This window comes from Thamnophis sirtalis, unplaced genomic scaffold, assembly GCF_051295495.1.
Source record: "Thamnophis sirtalis isolate CommonGarterSnake01/CBP01778 unplaced genomic scaffold, rThaSir2_p1.2 scaffold_4, whole genome shotgun sequence".
Lineage (NCBI taxonomy): Eukaryota > Metazoa > Chordata > Lepidosauria > Squamata > Natricidae > Thamnophis > Thamnophis sirtalis.
This window is the reverse complement of record NW_028261384.1, coordinates 79,826,571-79,840,413: the sequence shown is the minus strand read 5'-3', so window position 1 is coordinate 79,840,413 and position 13,843 is coordinate 79,826,571. Positions and strand designations below refer to the sequence as shown.

General features: G+C 38.4%; 1 protein-coding gene across 3 annotated transcripts in view; it reads left to right on the top strand.

The window, feature by feature from the left end:
• The window catches only part of TNS3 (tensin 3), a 149,826-nt gene that overhangs the window by 68,316 nt on the left and 67,667 nt on the right, over positions 1–13,843 (top strand). For all 3 annotated transcript variants that reach the window (XM_014065299.2, XM_087713157.1, XM_014065300.2), the window contains 2 exons: positions 4,781–6,043; positions 11,153–11,325. In XM_014065299.2, the coding sequence (XP_013920774.2) occupies positions 4,781–6,043; positions 11,153–11,325 (1,436 nt within the window). The remainder of the gene's footprint in view (positions 1–4,780; positions 6,044–11,152; positions 11,326–13,843) is intronic.

Below are 13,843 nucleotides of genomic sequence, written 5' to 3'. Positions count from 1 at the left end.
ACTCCCAGAGTGGTCACATGACAGTGGCACGTGGGCTGCTGACCATCCCAGGGCCTTCCCAGTTTCTTCTGGAGGGGGCAGGCAGACAGGCAGCATTCCCCTCTCCCACCTCCTCGGCCACCTGCAGCCTTGGAGGTTCGACTGGGCGGGCAAAGAAAGTGGATGGGCAGGGCAAGCATGGTGTGGACGGGCGGGACAAGTGAGTGAGCGAACGGTGACCGGGTGGGCGGGGGGAGCAAGCGAGGGGGGGCAGGCAGGAGGGAGCATTCTGGTACTGGCCCACCAGACGAAGGGGTAAATTTGTACGAATTGTACGTACGGTAAATTTGATGAATCCCTTATGGCATATGGTGCGAACCCGGAGTAACCCACCCATGAAAGTACCTGAAAAAATATTTTATTTTGCAAAAGTACTGTGTTTTTTTTAAAAAAATCTTTTTAAAGTAAAGTAGTAAGGTATGTTCTCTATGGTTTTTATTGTGTTATTTCTTGTCCTGTGTTGTAGAATTTCACTCTGCCCTTCTTTTTGACCTCTTTTGGCTTGTTTTTAAAGGGGGTTTAGTTTCTTTTTGACCCTCAAGATAAGTTCTCAAAATATTTCTGTGTTCTCATTCTTTTCTGAGGTCCATGTTTGCTGCTATATGGATCACACATTCCTGTCATCATGCCACCAGGAAAACAGTTAATTGTTCTTTTCTCCAACTATCCAACTTAAATGGCATGAAATTAAACTAAAATACAATGTTTCTTTGAAAGAAAATAATTACAACATTGTTGATAGTTTATTTTTGCTATAATGGAAAATGTTTGTCTGCTCTGTTTAAGCAGTGTAATATAGACATGAAAAACTATGTTTACTGTAGTAAACAAATTCAGAAGGCAAAATTTCCATTCTTTGATCAGGAACAAAAAATAACATGTTTGAATAATATCATCAGATTGTATGTCATGTGAAGCCATGAGCAAATCAGCAATAAAATCTGCTATGTTGGATTCAACTAAGGTAAAGATGGTTATTCATTCATTTGTTTTGCCAGTGCAATATACTTTTCAAGAAAATTTGCTCAGGCTCCTCCAGCTCGTAGGAACAGGTTTTCTCTTAAAAAATAGTCTTTCTTTCTTTCTTTCTTTCTTTCTTTCTTTCTTTCTTTCTTTCTTTCTTTCTTTCTTTCTTTCTTTCTTTCTTTCTTTCTTTCTGTGCCATCCATCTCACTAATATAAGAACTATGGGCAGCTTACTATACCTTCCTTCCTTTTGCATCCTGATTTTCTTAGCACACCTTCAGGAGCCAGATGCCCTTCTTAAGGCACAGGCAGCATTAAAGGAAAGACTTTTTTCTGAGAATAAGGCTGCTGCAGTTAGCAAAGTAAAAGGCAAAACAGCAAATTCTTGCAGATAAGAATTTAATTGAACAAAGACAAACTCCAGGTCAAGCTGTCCAAGCTAAAAATTTATGATACCATATCAATGGAGAAATGAGGTCTTAGCCAATTAACATGCCATGGTTGTAAAAAACTGGTTTGCAGAAAAGAATCATACACCATGAAGCCAGATTCTCAAGTGAGCGGGGTACAGAGACCTCAGGAGGAATGGAAGGGAGAGGGGGAAAGTAAATGCCTGAAGCAGTCTGTGTTGCAGCTGAGTCTGATTCCCAAAGGCATGATACTTTCAAAAATGCAGAGGGGAAAGTGTTAAATGGGTAGGGAGAAAGTTTTGTGGTGCACTGGAAAAATAAGATTGAATAGTGTACATTCGCACACTCTTATATACACCCCTAATTCATATAGTTCCTGGTCACTAAAAGTTGATGTTTACCTGATGCAAACCCTAAATTCCAAGAAGATCTTCACAGATTCTAAATGAGTGCTGCATATAAAATAGAGGAAAGAACTTGGAATAGCCCATCTCAAATAAGTCATTGTTTGCACATGATATCTAAATCATTCTATGAACATATTTGGAACATATACTTGGTAGCCATGTTAAACTTGAGAAATATATTTAGTTTTAGAAAATGTTATGACACAAATAGGCATTTGCTTCCTTTGGTGTGGTTAATAGAAATAGATTTGATTTAATAGAAATAGATTTGATTTGTTTGTGACTGATTCCTGAGGGTTGGAACAGTGTGTCAATATATTTGGAGGATGAATATGAAATTAGTCCTTATATGTCAATGATGTTTGTGAATTTCTTTAAGAAGGCAATAATTTTGGTTAGAATACTTCATTGTTAGCCTCTGCCCTTCCCCCCAAAATCCATTTGGACCCATAGACAGGCATGAAACCTAAATATGTAACATAAGTAAGAGATATAAGGAAGCATAGCTGCTTACGCCTGTTAACTAGGGAGGACTGGAATTGGCTCCTACGTAGGTGGATTAAATATATAGGGCTGAAATTCTAAGATTTTCATATTTATATGCAAAGTTATTAAGCTATTGTAGGCCATTAGTTATTTCCCCTGTTAATTATCTTATTTAGGTACAATAGGACTAATTTATATCTTAACTATTCTTTTTGAAATTCAGCACTATCTGACAAGCCCATAATTTTATCATCAATAATATGGTTCCTTCTGATACATTGAGAATGATGTATACTTTGCATTGGGAGAGTTATACTTCTCTGTATTGTTTCCAATAAAAAATTCCATCATTGTGTCTATTGTCAATTACAGGGGAAATAAGCTAATATTCTTTAACTGTAGTATGATATCAGATTGATATTCTTTGAAAGGCTTAGTTTAAGAAGAATTTTGAAATATTGACATGGTGTGATCAAGTTTTATCTCTGTTTACTGTCTGTCATTTCAGAAGTTATATCCATATTGGTAATTCAGAAAAATGAGCAATAGTTCTGCAGAAATAAAAATACCTTACAAATAAATTGTAAGGTGACTTACAATTACAATTAAACCCAAAATTTTGGTTGCTAAGGCAAGACAGTTGATTATTTTGCCCCATTTTACAACCTTTCTTACCAAAGTTGTTAAGTTAGTAAAACAGTTGTAGAGTGAATCTGGCTTCCTATTGACTTTGCTTCAGAGGTGGCCTTCAGCTGGTTCTCTCCTGTTCAAGTGAACCGGTACAGTAGCTGTGGGGGGCTCTGCCCACCCACCCTGACTTAATGAGTGACCTTCTGCATATGTGCACAAGGCAGGGTGCATGCACAGAAGGTGGCACACGAACACTCACATTTGCGAATTGGTAGGGAAGGTAATCAGGAACGTGGTGGCTTAGTGGCTAAGACGCTGAGCTTGTTGGTCAGAAAGGTTGGCGGTTCAGTGGTTCAAATCCCTAGTGCCATGTAACGGAGTGAGCTCCCATTATGTGTCCCAGTTTCTGCCAACCTAGCTGTTTGAAAGCATGTAATAATGCAAGTAGAAAAAATAGAGACCACCTTGGTGCGAAGGTAACAGCATACCGTGCACCTTTGGCATTTAGTCATGCTGGCCACATGACCACAGAGATGTCTTTGGACAGCACTAACTCTTCTGCTTTGAAACAGAGATGAGCACCACCCCCTAGAGTCGGGAACAATTAGCACATATGTGTGGGGGGAACCTTTACCTTACCTTTAGGGAAGGTAAGTGAATCCCACCGCTGCTTTGCTTGTCAGAAGATCACAAAAGGTGATCATATGAACTTGGGATATTGCAACCATAATAACTATGAGCAGTTGCTAAGTGTCCAAATTTTAATCACATGACCATAGGGATCCTGCAACAGTTGTAAGTATGAAAAATGGTGAGAACTCACTTTTTTCAGTGAGATAATTTTGAAAAGTCGCTAAATGAAAGAATATAAGTTGAGGACTATCCGTTCCCTAAATATCATAGAATTGTATTTTCTGCTGTGATTGTTAGGCTGGTGGTGTTGTAAATGCTCCAAAAGTTTTGCATTATTCCTTTTTTTTACTCCTGTTTTATCTAATTTAAATTAGCTTATGGGTAAAAAATAAATTAACAGAAACGGGAGAAAAAAATGGAATCATGTTACCAAGTATGAAATATCAGATCCACAGGTGAAGGTCGAGTTAAACTGATTTATTGCTAGTCATGCTATGGAGAAAAATCTTGTCAACTAATGGTTAGCATCTGCTTGGGGTTAGATAAGATCAATGGGAGATGAGCCAAGGTGGCGCAGTGGTTAAATGCAGCACTGCAAGCTACTGCTAGATCAGCAGTTCAGCGGTTCAAATCCCACCGGCTCAGGGTTGACTCAGCCTTCCATCCGAGGTGGGTAAAATGAGGACCCAGATTGTTGGGGGCAATATGCTGACTCTCTGTAAACCGCTTAGAGAGGGCTGAAAGCCCTATGAAGCGGTATATAAGTCTACTGCTATTGCTATTGCTATAGATTGGAGTTATTTTGCTTGTGGCTACTAGGAATTCTGGGTTAGTCCCTCATTCAGCTCTTCCTCCAGGTTCTGCAACTCCATTTCACACAAAAGCTTTTGAATGAAATTGGACTTGGTGATTCTCTGATATTATTTACTCTGCATTACTAACAATTGTATGATTATGGAGCCAATAAATGTTTGGCTTTTTTATTGCATCTATTTGTTGAACTAATCAAAGATGGAAATTGTGTTCTGCTCAAAATGGAAGCATTAATGCAAATAAATTATAGCAATTGTAGTATTAAGGTTGATAGAATTAACAATCACATGCCCTGTTTCTATTACTATATAAATCTCTCTCCCACCACCCCATTTTTATTGTAATATATTTTCTTCATATAGTAATTATGTTTTGATTCTCATTTTTCCTTTGCAGTGCTGCACTCCCATGGTCCCATTGATGGCAGCCTTTATGCTAAAGTGAGGAAAAAAAGCTCCTCTGATGCCAGCATTCCAAGCAGAATCAAAGGTGTTGCAAGTAATAACTCTGATCATAGTGATCATACCCTATCTGTGAGTAGTGATTCAGGACATTCTACAGCTTCTGTAAGGACAGAAAAAACTGAGGAACAAACTCCAGTAGTAAAACCAATCTTGAGTCTCCGGGAGAAGGAAGAACTTGATCAATTGCTTAGTGGATTTGGTCTAGACAACTCAATCATTCTGTTTATGGATATGACTGATGCCCAAAGCAAATATAGTGGGACTCAGCATACAGTGCCAGCCCAAGTTCATGTTAATGGAGATGACAAACCCAAGGAAAGAGAGACAGATATTCTAGATGATGAGATGCCCACTTATGATCTTCACAGTGTGGATAGTATTGGAACATTGTCTTCCTCTGAAGGTCAGCAGTCTAACCAGCTTGGGAATTTGAGCTGCCATAAGAGTTGTCAGAATTCCCTCCTGTCAGATGGCTTTGGAAGTAATATTGGAGAGGAACATCATAACATTCTGACTGCAGATCTGGGAATTAATGTTGACTCTGTGTATGAAAGGCCCTTTGGAAGGACTAATACAAAAAGTTGTCAACAGCTGACAAAGAATCCTCCAGTTTCCACCCATCCATCCTATAGCGTCAGTAGCTATTCAACTCAGACATGGGTGCGCCAACAGCAAATGGCAATTGCTAATCAGTATATCAGTTCTCCAGAGAATGAAATTGGATTTGGTATTCATAACATAGTTGCAAATGTGGGAAACCTGGAAAATCAAGCCAGAGTTCCAAATACATTTCTCCAAAGTTCCAGCAGTAGGAGTGAGGTCCAAAGGAGGCTTGGGAGTATACCATCTTCTAGTAATGTGGTTGAAAAATTTGAACCAGAGGTTTATAAATTAAGATTTCTCTCTGAAAAAAGTGTAAATAATAATGAATTGAAACAGAATACAAGTAGCAGTGCTGGAGTTTTGCCATCTTCACCAACTTTGGATATTGATCAGTCAATTGAACAGCTAAACAGACTAATTTTGGACTTGGACCCAACATTTGAGCCTATTCCTACCCGCATTGGTGTTGTCAACAGAGATTCCAATCAGCTGGATGGCTTTGTCAGTCCTCAAAGAGATGAAGAAAGGCTTGGGAGGGGCTCTAGGATCCATATGAAAACTGAGGTCATTACAAAAAACTCATCCCAGCAGGGTGAGTTGTTTTAAATACTATATTAATGTGATGTGATTTCTTTTTTACAAAAAGCTCCATTTGATAGTTAATAATATGACTAACAGTTAAAATACCATCTGAGCAATGGAGTGTGTGAATGCCTTCTTTTCATAGACCCGGGGAATGTTTAGAGAAAACTGAACAGTTGTTCATTTTTTTAATTAACTGATTTTTCTCTACCTCTCATATGAAAAGAAGTTTAGTCTTACAAGACTGTCTTTGTATGCTTCATTATATTATACACTCTAATTATGGCAAGTTGAATTCTAAGCTTGGAAAAATAAATTTCCAGAATCTAGTGCATCAATCACAGCTCTTACTTAGCACCCCATTTTTAATTCTTCTTATTTTTGTTGCTAGATGCTTCCTAAGACATGGTGGCAAGAAAGGAGGGAAAAGATGAGTTGTCAGTCAAATATCAGCTTTTTAAATTTGAAAGAATTAATATCTGCAGTACCATGATTAAACTGTGAAATTATGAAACTAATATAAGACTTTTTAAGCTATCCCTCTCAAGCATTTTTTCACAACTACTTTTTGAATGGCCCATGACTTATATCATGCTGTGTTAAAACCTCCTATTCAAATCATGTTTTTGGCAGAAGCAATCCACATTTTGCAATCTGGAGGGACACTTTCGATTTTCAAGCTGTTTTTGAGCCCGGGAGGGAGATTTGGCAGCAATACATTGATGTCATACTTCAACTATCAATTAAGCAATATCAGCTTATGAATCTCATCTCTGGCTAAGTAGGGCATCTCTGTTGTAGTCCCAGTTCTCAAAAAAGCATCCCCTAGGATATTTTTATTGATTCTCCATACAAGTTTTCAAGAAGAGACTGGACAGTCAATTACCTAGATTGGTATTGGATCACCAGCTTGAGCAGAGGACTGGTTTAGAAGACTTTCAAGGTCCCTTTCAATCCTGTCAGTCTATGCTCTTTTTGCATAACAATAATCTTTCTACTGAAAAACTTTTGTTGGTTTAAATGAGCTTCCATACTGAGAATTAGTTGAAACTATGCCCCCATCTCTCTCTCTCTCTCTCTCTCTCTCTCTCTCTCTCTCCCTCTCTCTCTTTCTCTCTCTCTCTCCCTCCCTCCCTCCCTCCCTCCCTCCCTCCCTCCCTCTCTCTCCCTCCTTTCCCTCCTATAAACACCCATGTATTCATGGAACTTTGAAGTGATGAACAGAAATAAAAACTAAACTATGCGATCCAAAAGTTGCATTATAGATATCAAACTACATCTTCACTAGGACTCATCCCAGCCCAGAATTTGTGGGAAGAGTCAAATTTTTGCAACTTTTGGAAAGTCCAACAGGGACGGAACTGTCTACATATTAGGAAGCTATCTCAAAATAGGCTTCGTGATAAAGAATGCACTTCCAGATACCCACTAGGTGAAACTGCTTCACCAATGAAACCTGCTGGAGCAGATCTATTGGGATGGGCTAAACCTATTAGGCATCATTTCTATATTATCCTTTTCTTAAGAAAGACCCTGACAGACCAGTCTAGTCCACTAAGTGAGATTTTAAAAATGGATTAAATAATTATTTCTCTAATATCACGTTTTGTTGGCATAATTGTTGGTCAGACAGATGATAATAAAAAATCCATAGGTGAAAAATATCATTTTTCCATTCTCCATTTAATTATATAAACTGCATTGTGAATGCTATCCTATATCTGCCTTTTTTTGGCTAAACTAAAATTACTTCAAGATTATTATTTACAGGGAATTACAACCTCTTGATAAATTTGGTTGAATATTCTATAGCTTTTCAAACTATGATAACTATAACTACCGTATTTATTGGCGTATAACACGCAGTTTTAAAACTAAAATTGGAAGCTTAAACCCTGCCTGCGTGTTATACGCCGATACTGCGTGTTATACGCCGGGTCCACTGTTCCCTCTAAGGTGCGCGGCCGCGCGGCCGCGCACATGGCAAGAAACCCCCGCGCAGAGGTTTCTAACTCCCGCGCAGAGGTTTCTTTCAAAGCAAACGTGGGGAAGTCCTTTGCAGGCAGCTAGAACTGGCTGCCTGCAAAGGACCTCCCCAAACTTGTTTCAGCGGCAGCTCTCAGCCTGGCGGCAGCGTCACACAGACTGTGGAAGGAGGGGGAGGAGGAGGGAACCAAAGAGAGCTTTTACCGAGTCTGCGCCCCACAGCCAGGACCGTCCTGGCGCCTCCAGCCGCGTTTCTTCCCCGCAAAGCCCTTCGGGCAACCCGAGAGTTCCGCTTGACGCCAGAAGGGCTTTGCAGGAAGAAACGGGGCGTTTCTTCCTGCAAAGCCCTTCTGGCGTCAAGCGGAACTCTCGGGTTGCCCGAAGGGCTTTGCGGGGAAGAAACGCGACTGGAGGCGCAAGGACGTTCCTGGCTGTGCGGCGCAGACTCGGTAAAAGCCTCTCTTTGGTTCCCTCCTCCTCCTCCTCCTCCTCCTCCTCCTCCTCCTCCTCCTCCTCCTCCTCCTCCTCCTCCTTCTTTCTGGAGCCCCTTCCTCAAAGATTTGGTACCAAAGCAATGGCGGTGAGGAAGTTGTGTCTTTTGGATTTTGCACTGTTGTCTTTTCAATGGTTCTCAGACTGGTTGAACCTTTAGCAGCTGGGGTGATATTCTTTACTGTTAAGGTTACAATTGGATGTGTTGGACAAATCTTAAAAGATGAAACTTTTATTAAAACGTTTGACTTAACTAAAAACGTCTTCCTTTTTCTTCTTCTTCTTAAATATGATTTATTTATTTATTTTTACTTCAGAAGTTTGATGACCGTTGTACAAACTAATCCAACCTAAATGTAGAGGAGGAGAAGAAGGGGGGGGATTTAAAAAGAGCAGAGGAAAAAGAAAAGAAAGCATGAAGAAAACATAAAGAAAGGGATGGGAGGGAGGGAAGGAAGGAAGGCACTTTATGTTGAAACAGAAAATATTATATAAGGAAGAAAATGGAAATAACTTTTTGCTCAAAGAGGTGTTTTTTCATTTCATATTTGCCTTTTAAGAGGAGTTAATGTTATAATTCATGTTCTAATGTTATAAATTTTAATCCAACATTAAGTTCCGAGCTTCCAAGTCATTTATTTTTAATGAAAAAAAATTTTACTCACATTTTTGTGTTAAAATGGGGGATGCGTGTTATACGCCGGTGCGTGTTATACGCCGATAAATACGGTATATACAGGTCTACTAAGTTCGGGCCAATTTTTTAAAAAAAGACTATTGACAGAACAATAATAACAAATTCTTTTTAATTCCTTAATACTTTAGTCCAAACTGTTTCAACAGCAGCATAATGAGTCAACATTCTTATTCAATCTTACATGATACACAACTCAAAAATATTAATTCTTAAATTATTAGGCAGATTTAATTAGTATTTAAGTCAGGATTGCTTCCACCATGTATATCACTTTATAAGTATTTGATTGAATATTTGACATTTTAATCATTTCCTTTGAAAATATTCATTTTGGTTTTTTTAAATAATAATTGTATTAAATATAATTACAATAAAAATTAATGAAAACTCAAAAATTGAAGAATGAAAGAGTAGAATATTCAGAAAGGGAAAAACAGAAATAAAAAGAAAAAATATAGTAAATAAAAATGTATAAAGAAGTTCATTATAAATATCAACAATTTAGTAATTTATCATCTCTTAATATACAAGAAATGATTACATTGCAATATTATATTTCTTATCTATATACAATTCTATGTAGCATCACAATTTCTGTTCTAATATTAGCCTAATAAGTATTAGTATAAATATATTAAGGCTTACAATTTTAACTTTGGTCCAATAAACCAACTTTATATTCCTTTCTTTTATTTCTAAATATCCTAATTCTTAATTTCTTTGAATAACATTATTGATTTTCTTACTTTGTTGTTGTTGTTCCTTCTTGTAAAATTCTTCAAAATCTAAATTAAGGCCCTTTTATAAATTCAATATAGAATAACTGTCCAAATAATTCCCTTGGTTGGTTGGTTGGTTATATATCCATTTTAATTATTAAGACATCAGCCAATTTTTATATGTCCAATTTAGTATTTTCCCCCCGATGTTTTTCTTGTAGAAATCCACTTTTAATTCAATCTCTGTCTAGACTTAATTTATCTGTAATGGCAGATGCTATTAAAATTAACTATTGAATCCATTGTTCAAAAATATCCTTCAATGCTTTTTGTTTTCTTTTTTCCTTTTCCCTTATACTTTTCCCTTTCCTACTTTCCCATAATTTTCTTTATTTTTTCTATTTTATAATTTGATAAACCAATTATTTTTAAATAAGCCTACAATATGTCCAATGTTAAAATATTCTGCTTCATTTTGTAATTGAAAATCAAGTTTAAATGTTCTTATCCTTTAAATGTAACACAGTATTTAGTTGGCTCTAATTCCATCTAGTGCCCATTTTTAAAAATGTTATTATTTTTCAAAGCAAAAGCATTTTACATGGGAAAGATTCTTTATAATTAATTCCAAAATCTTCGTGGTTAGAATGCAGTATTGCAGGCTAACTCTGCTGACTACCAGATATCCAACATTACACTCATATTATCTTTTAGTTGTATTTTGGGTAGAAAACCCCATTGATCTTCATGTATGTAGTCTCGTAAAACTTTGTTTAGTCTTTCAGCTAAAATAAATGTAAAAAATTTATAATCATTATGAAAAATTAAAATTAGCTTGTAATTCTTCACAGAAGTTAAGTTCTGCCTTTTTTGGATTTTAAAGATATGTAGGTATCTTTCCATAAATCCACTGCAGATTTCCCCTGTAAAATTGAATTCATTAAGTCCTTAATCAGAAAAAGATTTTGATCTTAAGAAATTGTATAGATTCCACTTAATAAACCATCAGGTCCCAGCGCTTTATTGTCTCTTTTAATTGCTTCTGTTAGTCCAAAGATTGTTATTGGGTTGTTCAGAATTTGCTTATAGTTTTTTGATAATTTAGAAAGATTTTGAGTTGATATATAATCATCAATACTTTCTAAAGAGATTTCCCATTTCTTATATAGATTAATATAATAGTTAAAAATATTTGAATATTTTTATTATCCATTTTTATCTTTAGGTTTTCAAGATGATGGCATATTAAATGGGAAAAACAAGAAGTTAAATCCTGAATCTTATGACAATGATATTGCAACACAATCAATATGCAGAAAGTATAGATGGAAAAAATCTGATGTCCTTGATCATTCTTTAGGACAGGACTTCTTTGCCTCTGCAATAAAAGCCAAAGAGGTAGGAGGAAAATGATTAAAATAAATTGGCATACTTCTCTCAACTTATTTTTTTAAAATAGTAATATTTAAAAAGAAGCAAAAAATATTTCAATTTTTAAAATGTGATTTGTGGATGCTGTTATTCTATAAATGGCAATCAATGATAATCTATTAGCAATTAGGGGAAATATTTATAGTTCAGGGTTGAAATAAAGGGTCATTGGTGGTTTCTGAGCTTGCTTGTTTTCTTGCAGATGTTTCATTAGACAAATTAGGTTCTTGACAGAGGCTTGCCCAATCACCGTTGGTGGGAGTGGTCTTGAAGTTTCTTTGATCTGTTTGATTCTGTTTACTATTAGCTTGTTTAATAGTTCCTTCATTGGAGTATTCTTTGCTTGCTGCTTGTTGGTTTGATATTAATCTTGATGTTAATCTAAACACATTTGAATGTTGATTGCTGGTAGAAAGGTGTTTGATCTTTTTGGTCCAAAACCCTGACAGGGAAGCCATTAGAATATAAAGGAAACCCTACTCGTTACTAGTACTGATGATGTTACCTAGTTTATGTAATGAAATATCTGCAAGAAAATCACCAAACTCAGAAAGGTCCAAGGAATCCTCAGTAATCTGTTATCCTGATTCTTGACCTGCCAGAATGGGAATCAAATTAAAAGTAGAGAAGAATGAAATTTTGAAATAATGTACAAAGGTGTTCCTATGCCAAGTGATTTTTTGTGAACTACCACATGTTTGTATGCAACTTTGGACACTTTTTAAAAGGCATATAATATATATTAGTTGTTTTCTTCTGTTAATCAAATGCTTTTTGGTATGTTCTTTGACAGTCACTTAGCTCCTTGCATTACTAATTTATTTTTCAATTAGTAAAAAATAAAATGGAAATTTAGATGCTTGCAACAGTACAATCTCTTAAAAGTGTGGCAGCCTCCAAAATTATTTTTATTTCCAAGTGGACTTCTGAGTTTCAAGTGTGCCCTCACAGGCATTCTTGGAATATAAAAATGGCAAATTTATATTCTAAGAATATTTTTATATTCCAAGAATGCCTATGAGGATACACACTTTGTTTGAAAATGTACAAATCAATCAGGGGTGGGTTCCTCCCGGTTTGCACAGGTTCGCATGAACTGGTTCGTCAGTGAACCCGGAAATAATTAACTTCCGGGAACGCTGGTACTGGTCCTGGCCCGTCGCTGCAAAGCGCCCTTTTGCCAGCGCGTCGCAGCTCACTTGCTCATTCCCCTGCCCATCCGCAGCTCGCTCCCCCACCCATCCGCACTAAGCCCAGCCTGCCGCTCACTGATTGGCTGGAGTCCAGCCAATCAGTGAATGGGCTGGAGGCGAACCAAAGCTTTTTTTGTGCTTGACCACCATTTGAAAATTCCCTTCAGCCTTTGCTTGCTGCTTCCCCCTCAGGTAAGCAACAAAGCCCCAGCAGCGGGACTCGGGAGGCTTCGGGTGGGTGGCGGTGGCCCAGCTTTCGTGAGGGAAGGCCTCCAGGCCTTCGCTCCCGAAAGCTGCGGGCTTGCGTGCACTATGCGGCCGAAGCTGGGGGGCGGCGGCGGTAGCGGCAGCGGCATTAGTGGCGGCGGCAGTAGCGGTGTTAGCGCCGTTGGCGTTAGTGGCGGCATCGGCGTTAGCGGCGTTAGCGGCTGAAGTGGGGGGGTGGCCTAGCTTTCGCGAGGGAAGGCCTCCAGGCCTTCTCTTGCAAAAGCCACGGGCTTGCGTGCACTACGTGGCCGAAGGCGGCGTTAGCGGCATTAGCGGCGGTGGCGGTAGTGGCGGCGGCGGTAGTGGCGGTGGTGGTAGTGGTGGTGGCGGTGGTAGCAGCGGTGGTAGCGGCGGTAGCGGCTGAAGTGAGGGACGGCAGCCTAGCTTTCGCGAGGGAAGTCCTCCAGGCCTTCCCTTGCAAAAGCCGCGGGCTCGCGTGCACTACCCGGCTGAAGGCGGGGGGCGATAGCGGCGGCGGCGGCATTAGCAAGCCACTCCCATCTGGCCACATGGGTGGCAAGCCACACCCACAAAGGAGGCCGCGCCCTCTGAGTAGGTTCAAACAATTTTTGAAACCCACCCCTGAAATCAATCCAAACTAAAAGAAGAATAAAGATTAATTTGAAAGTGGATTGCTGAGCTGCACAGTGCATTCAAATTAGACAATTCATGAAGCATGTTGGTTAAATGAAGCATCTCCTTGCCCAAAGCATTGAAACTGACACACTCCAAAGAAAGCTTGCACTATTGCTTCAAAGATTTTCCAAGTTTCTTTGTGCACAAATGCATGCACAAATATTTTGCTGACTGATTTAGCAAAGATGTTGTCTATGTATATGTATTGTTGCAAAGACAACTAGGGCAAACCTTGAAATGTACACGCGTGCACATGCACACATGCACTCACCTCCCCTTTTGCATCTATTTTAATTCAAGTAATGTTTTATAACAGACTACACTGACAACCAGTTTGTCACAGCACTCTTAACATGCTTCGAACTTCCAAAACCCCATGATGCCTGATA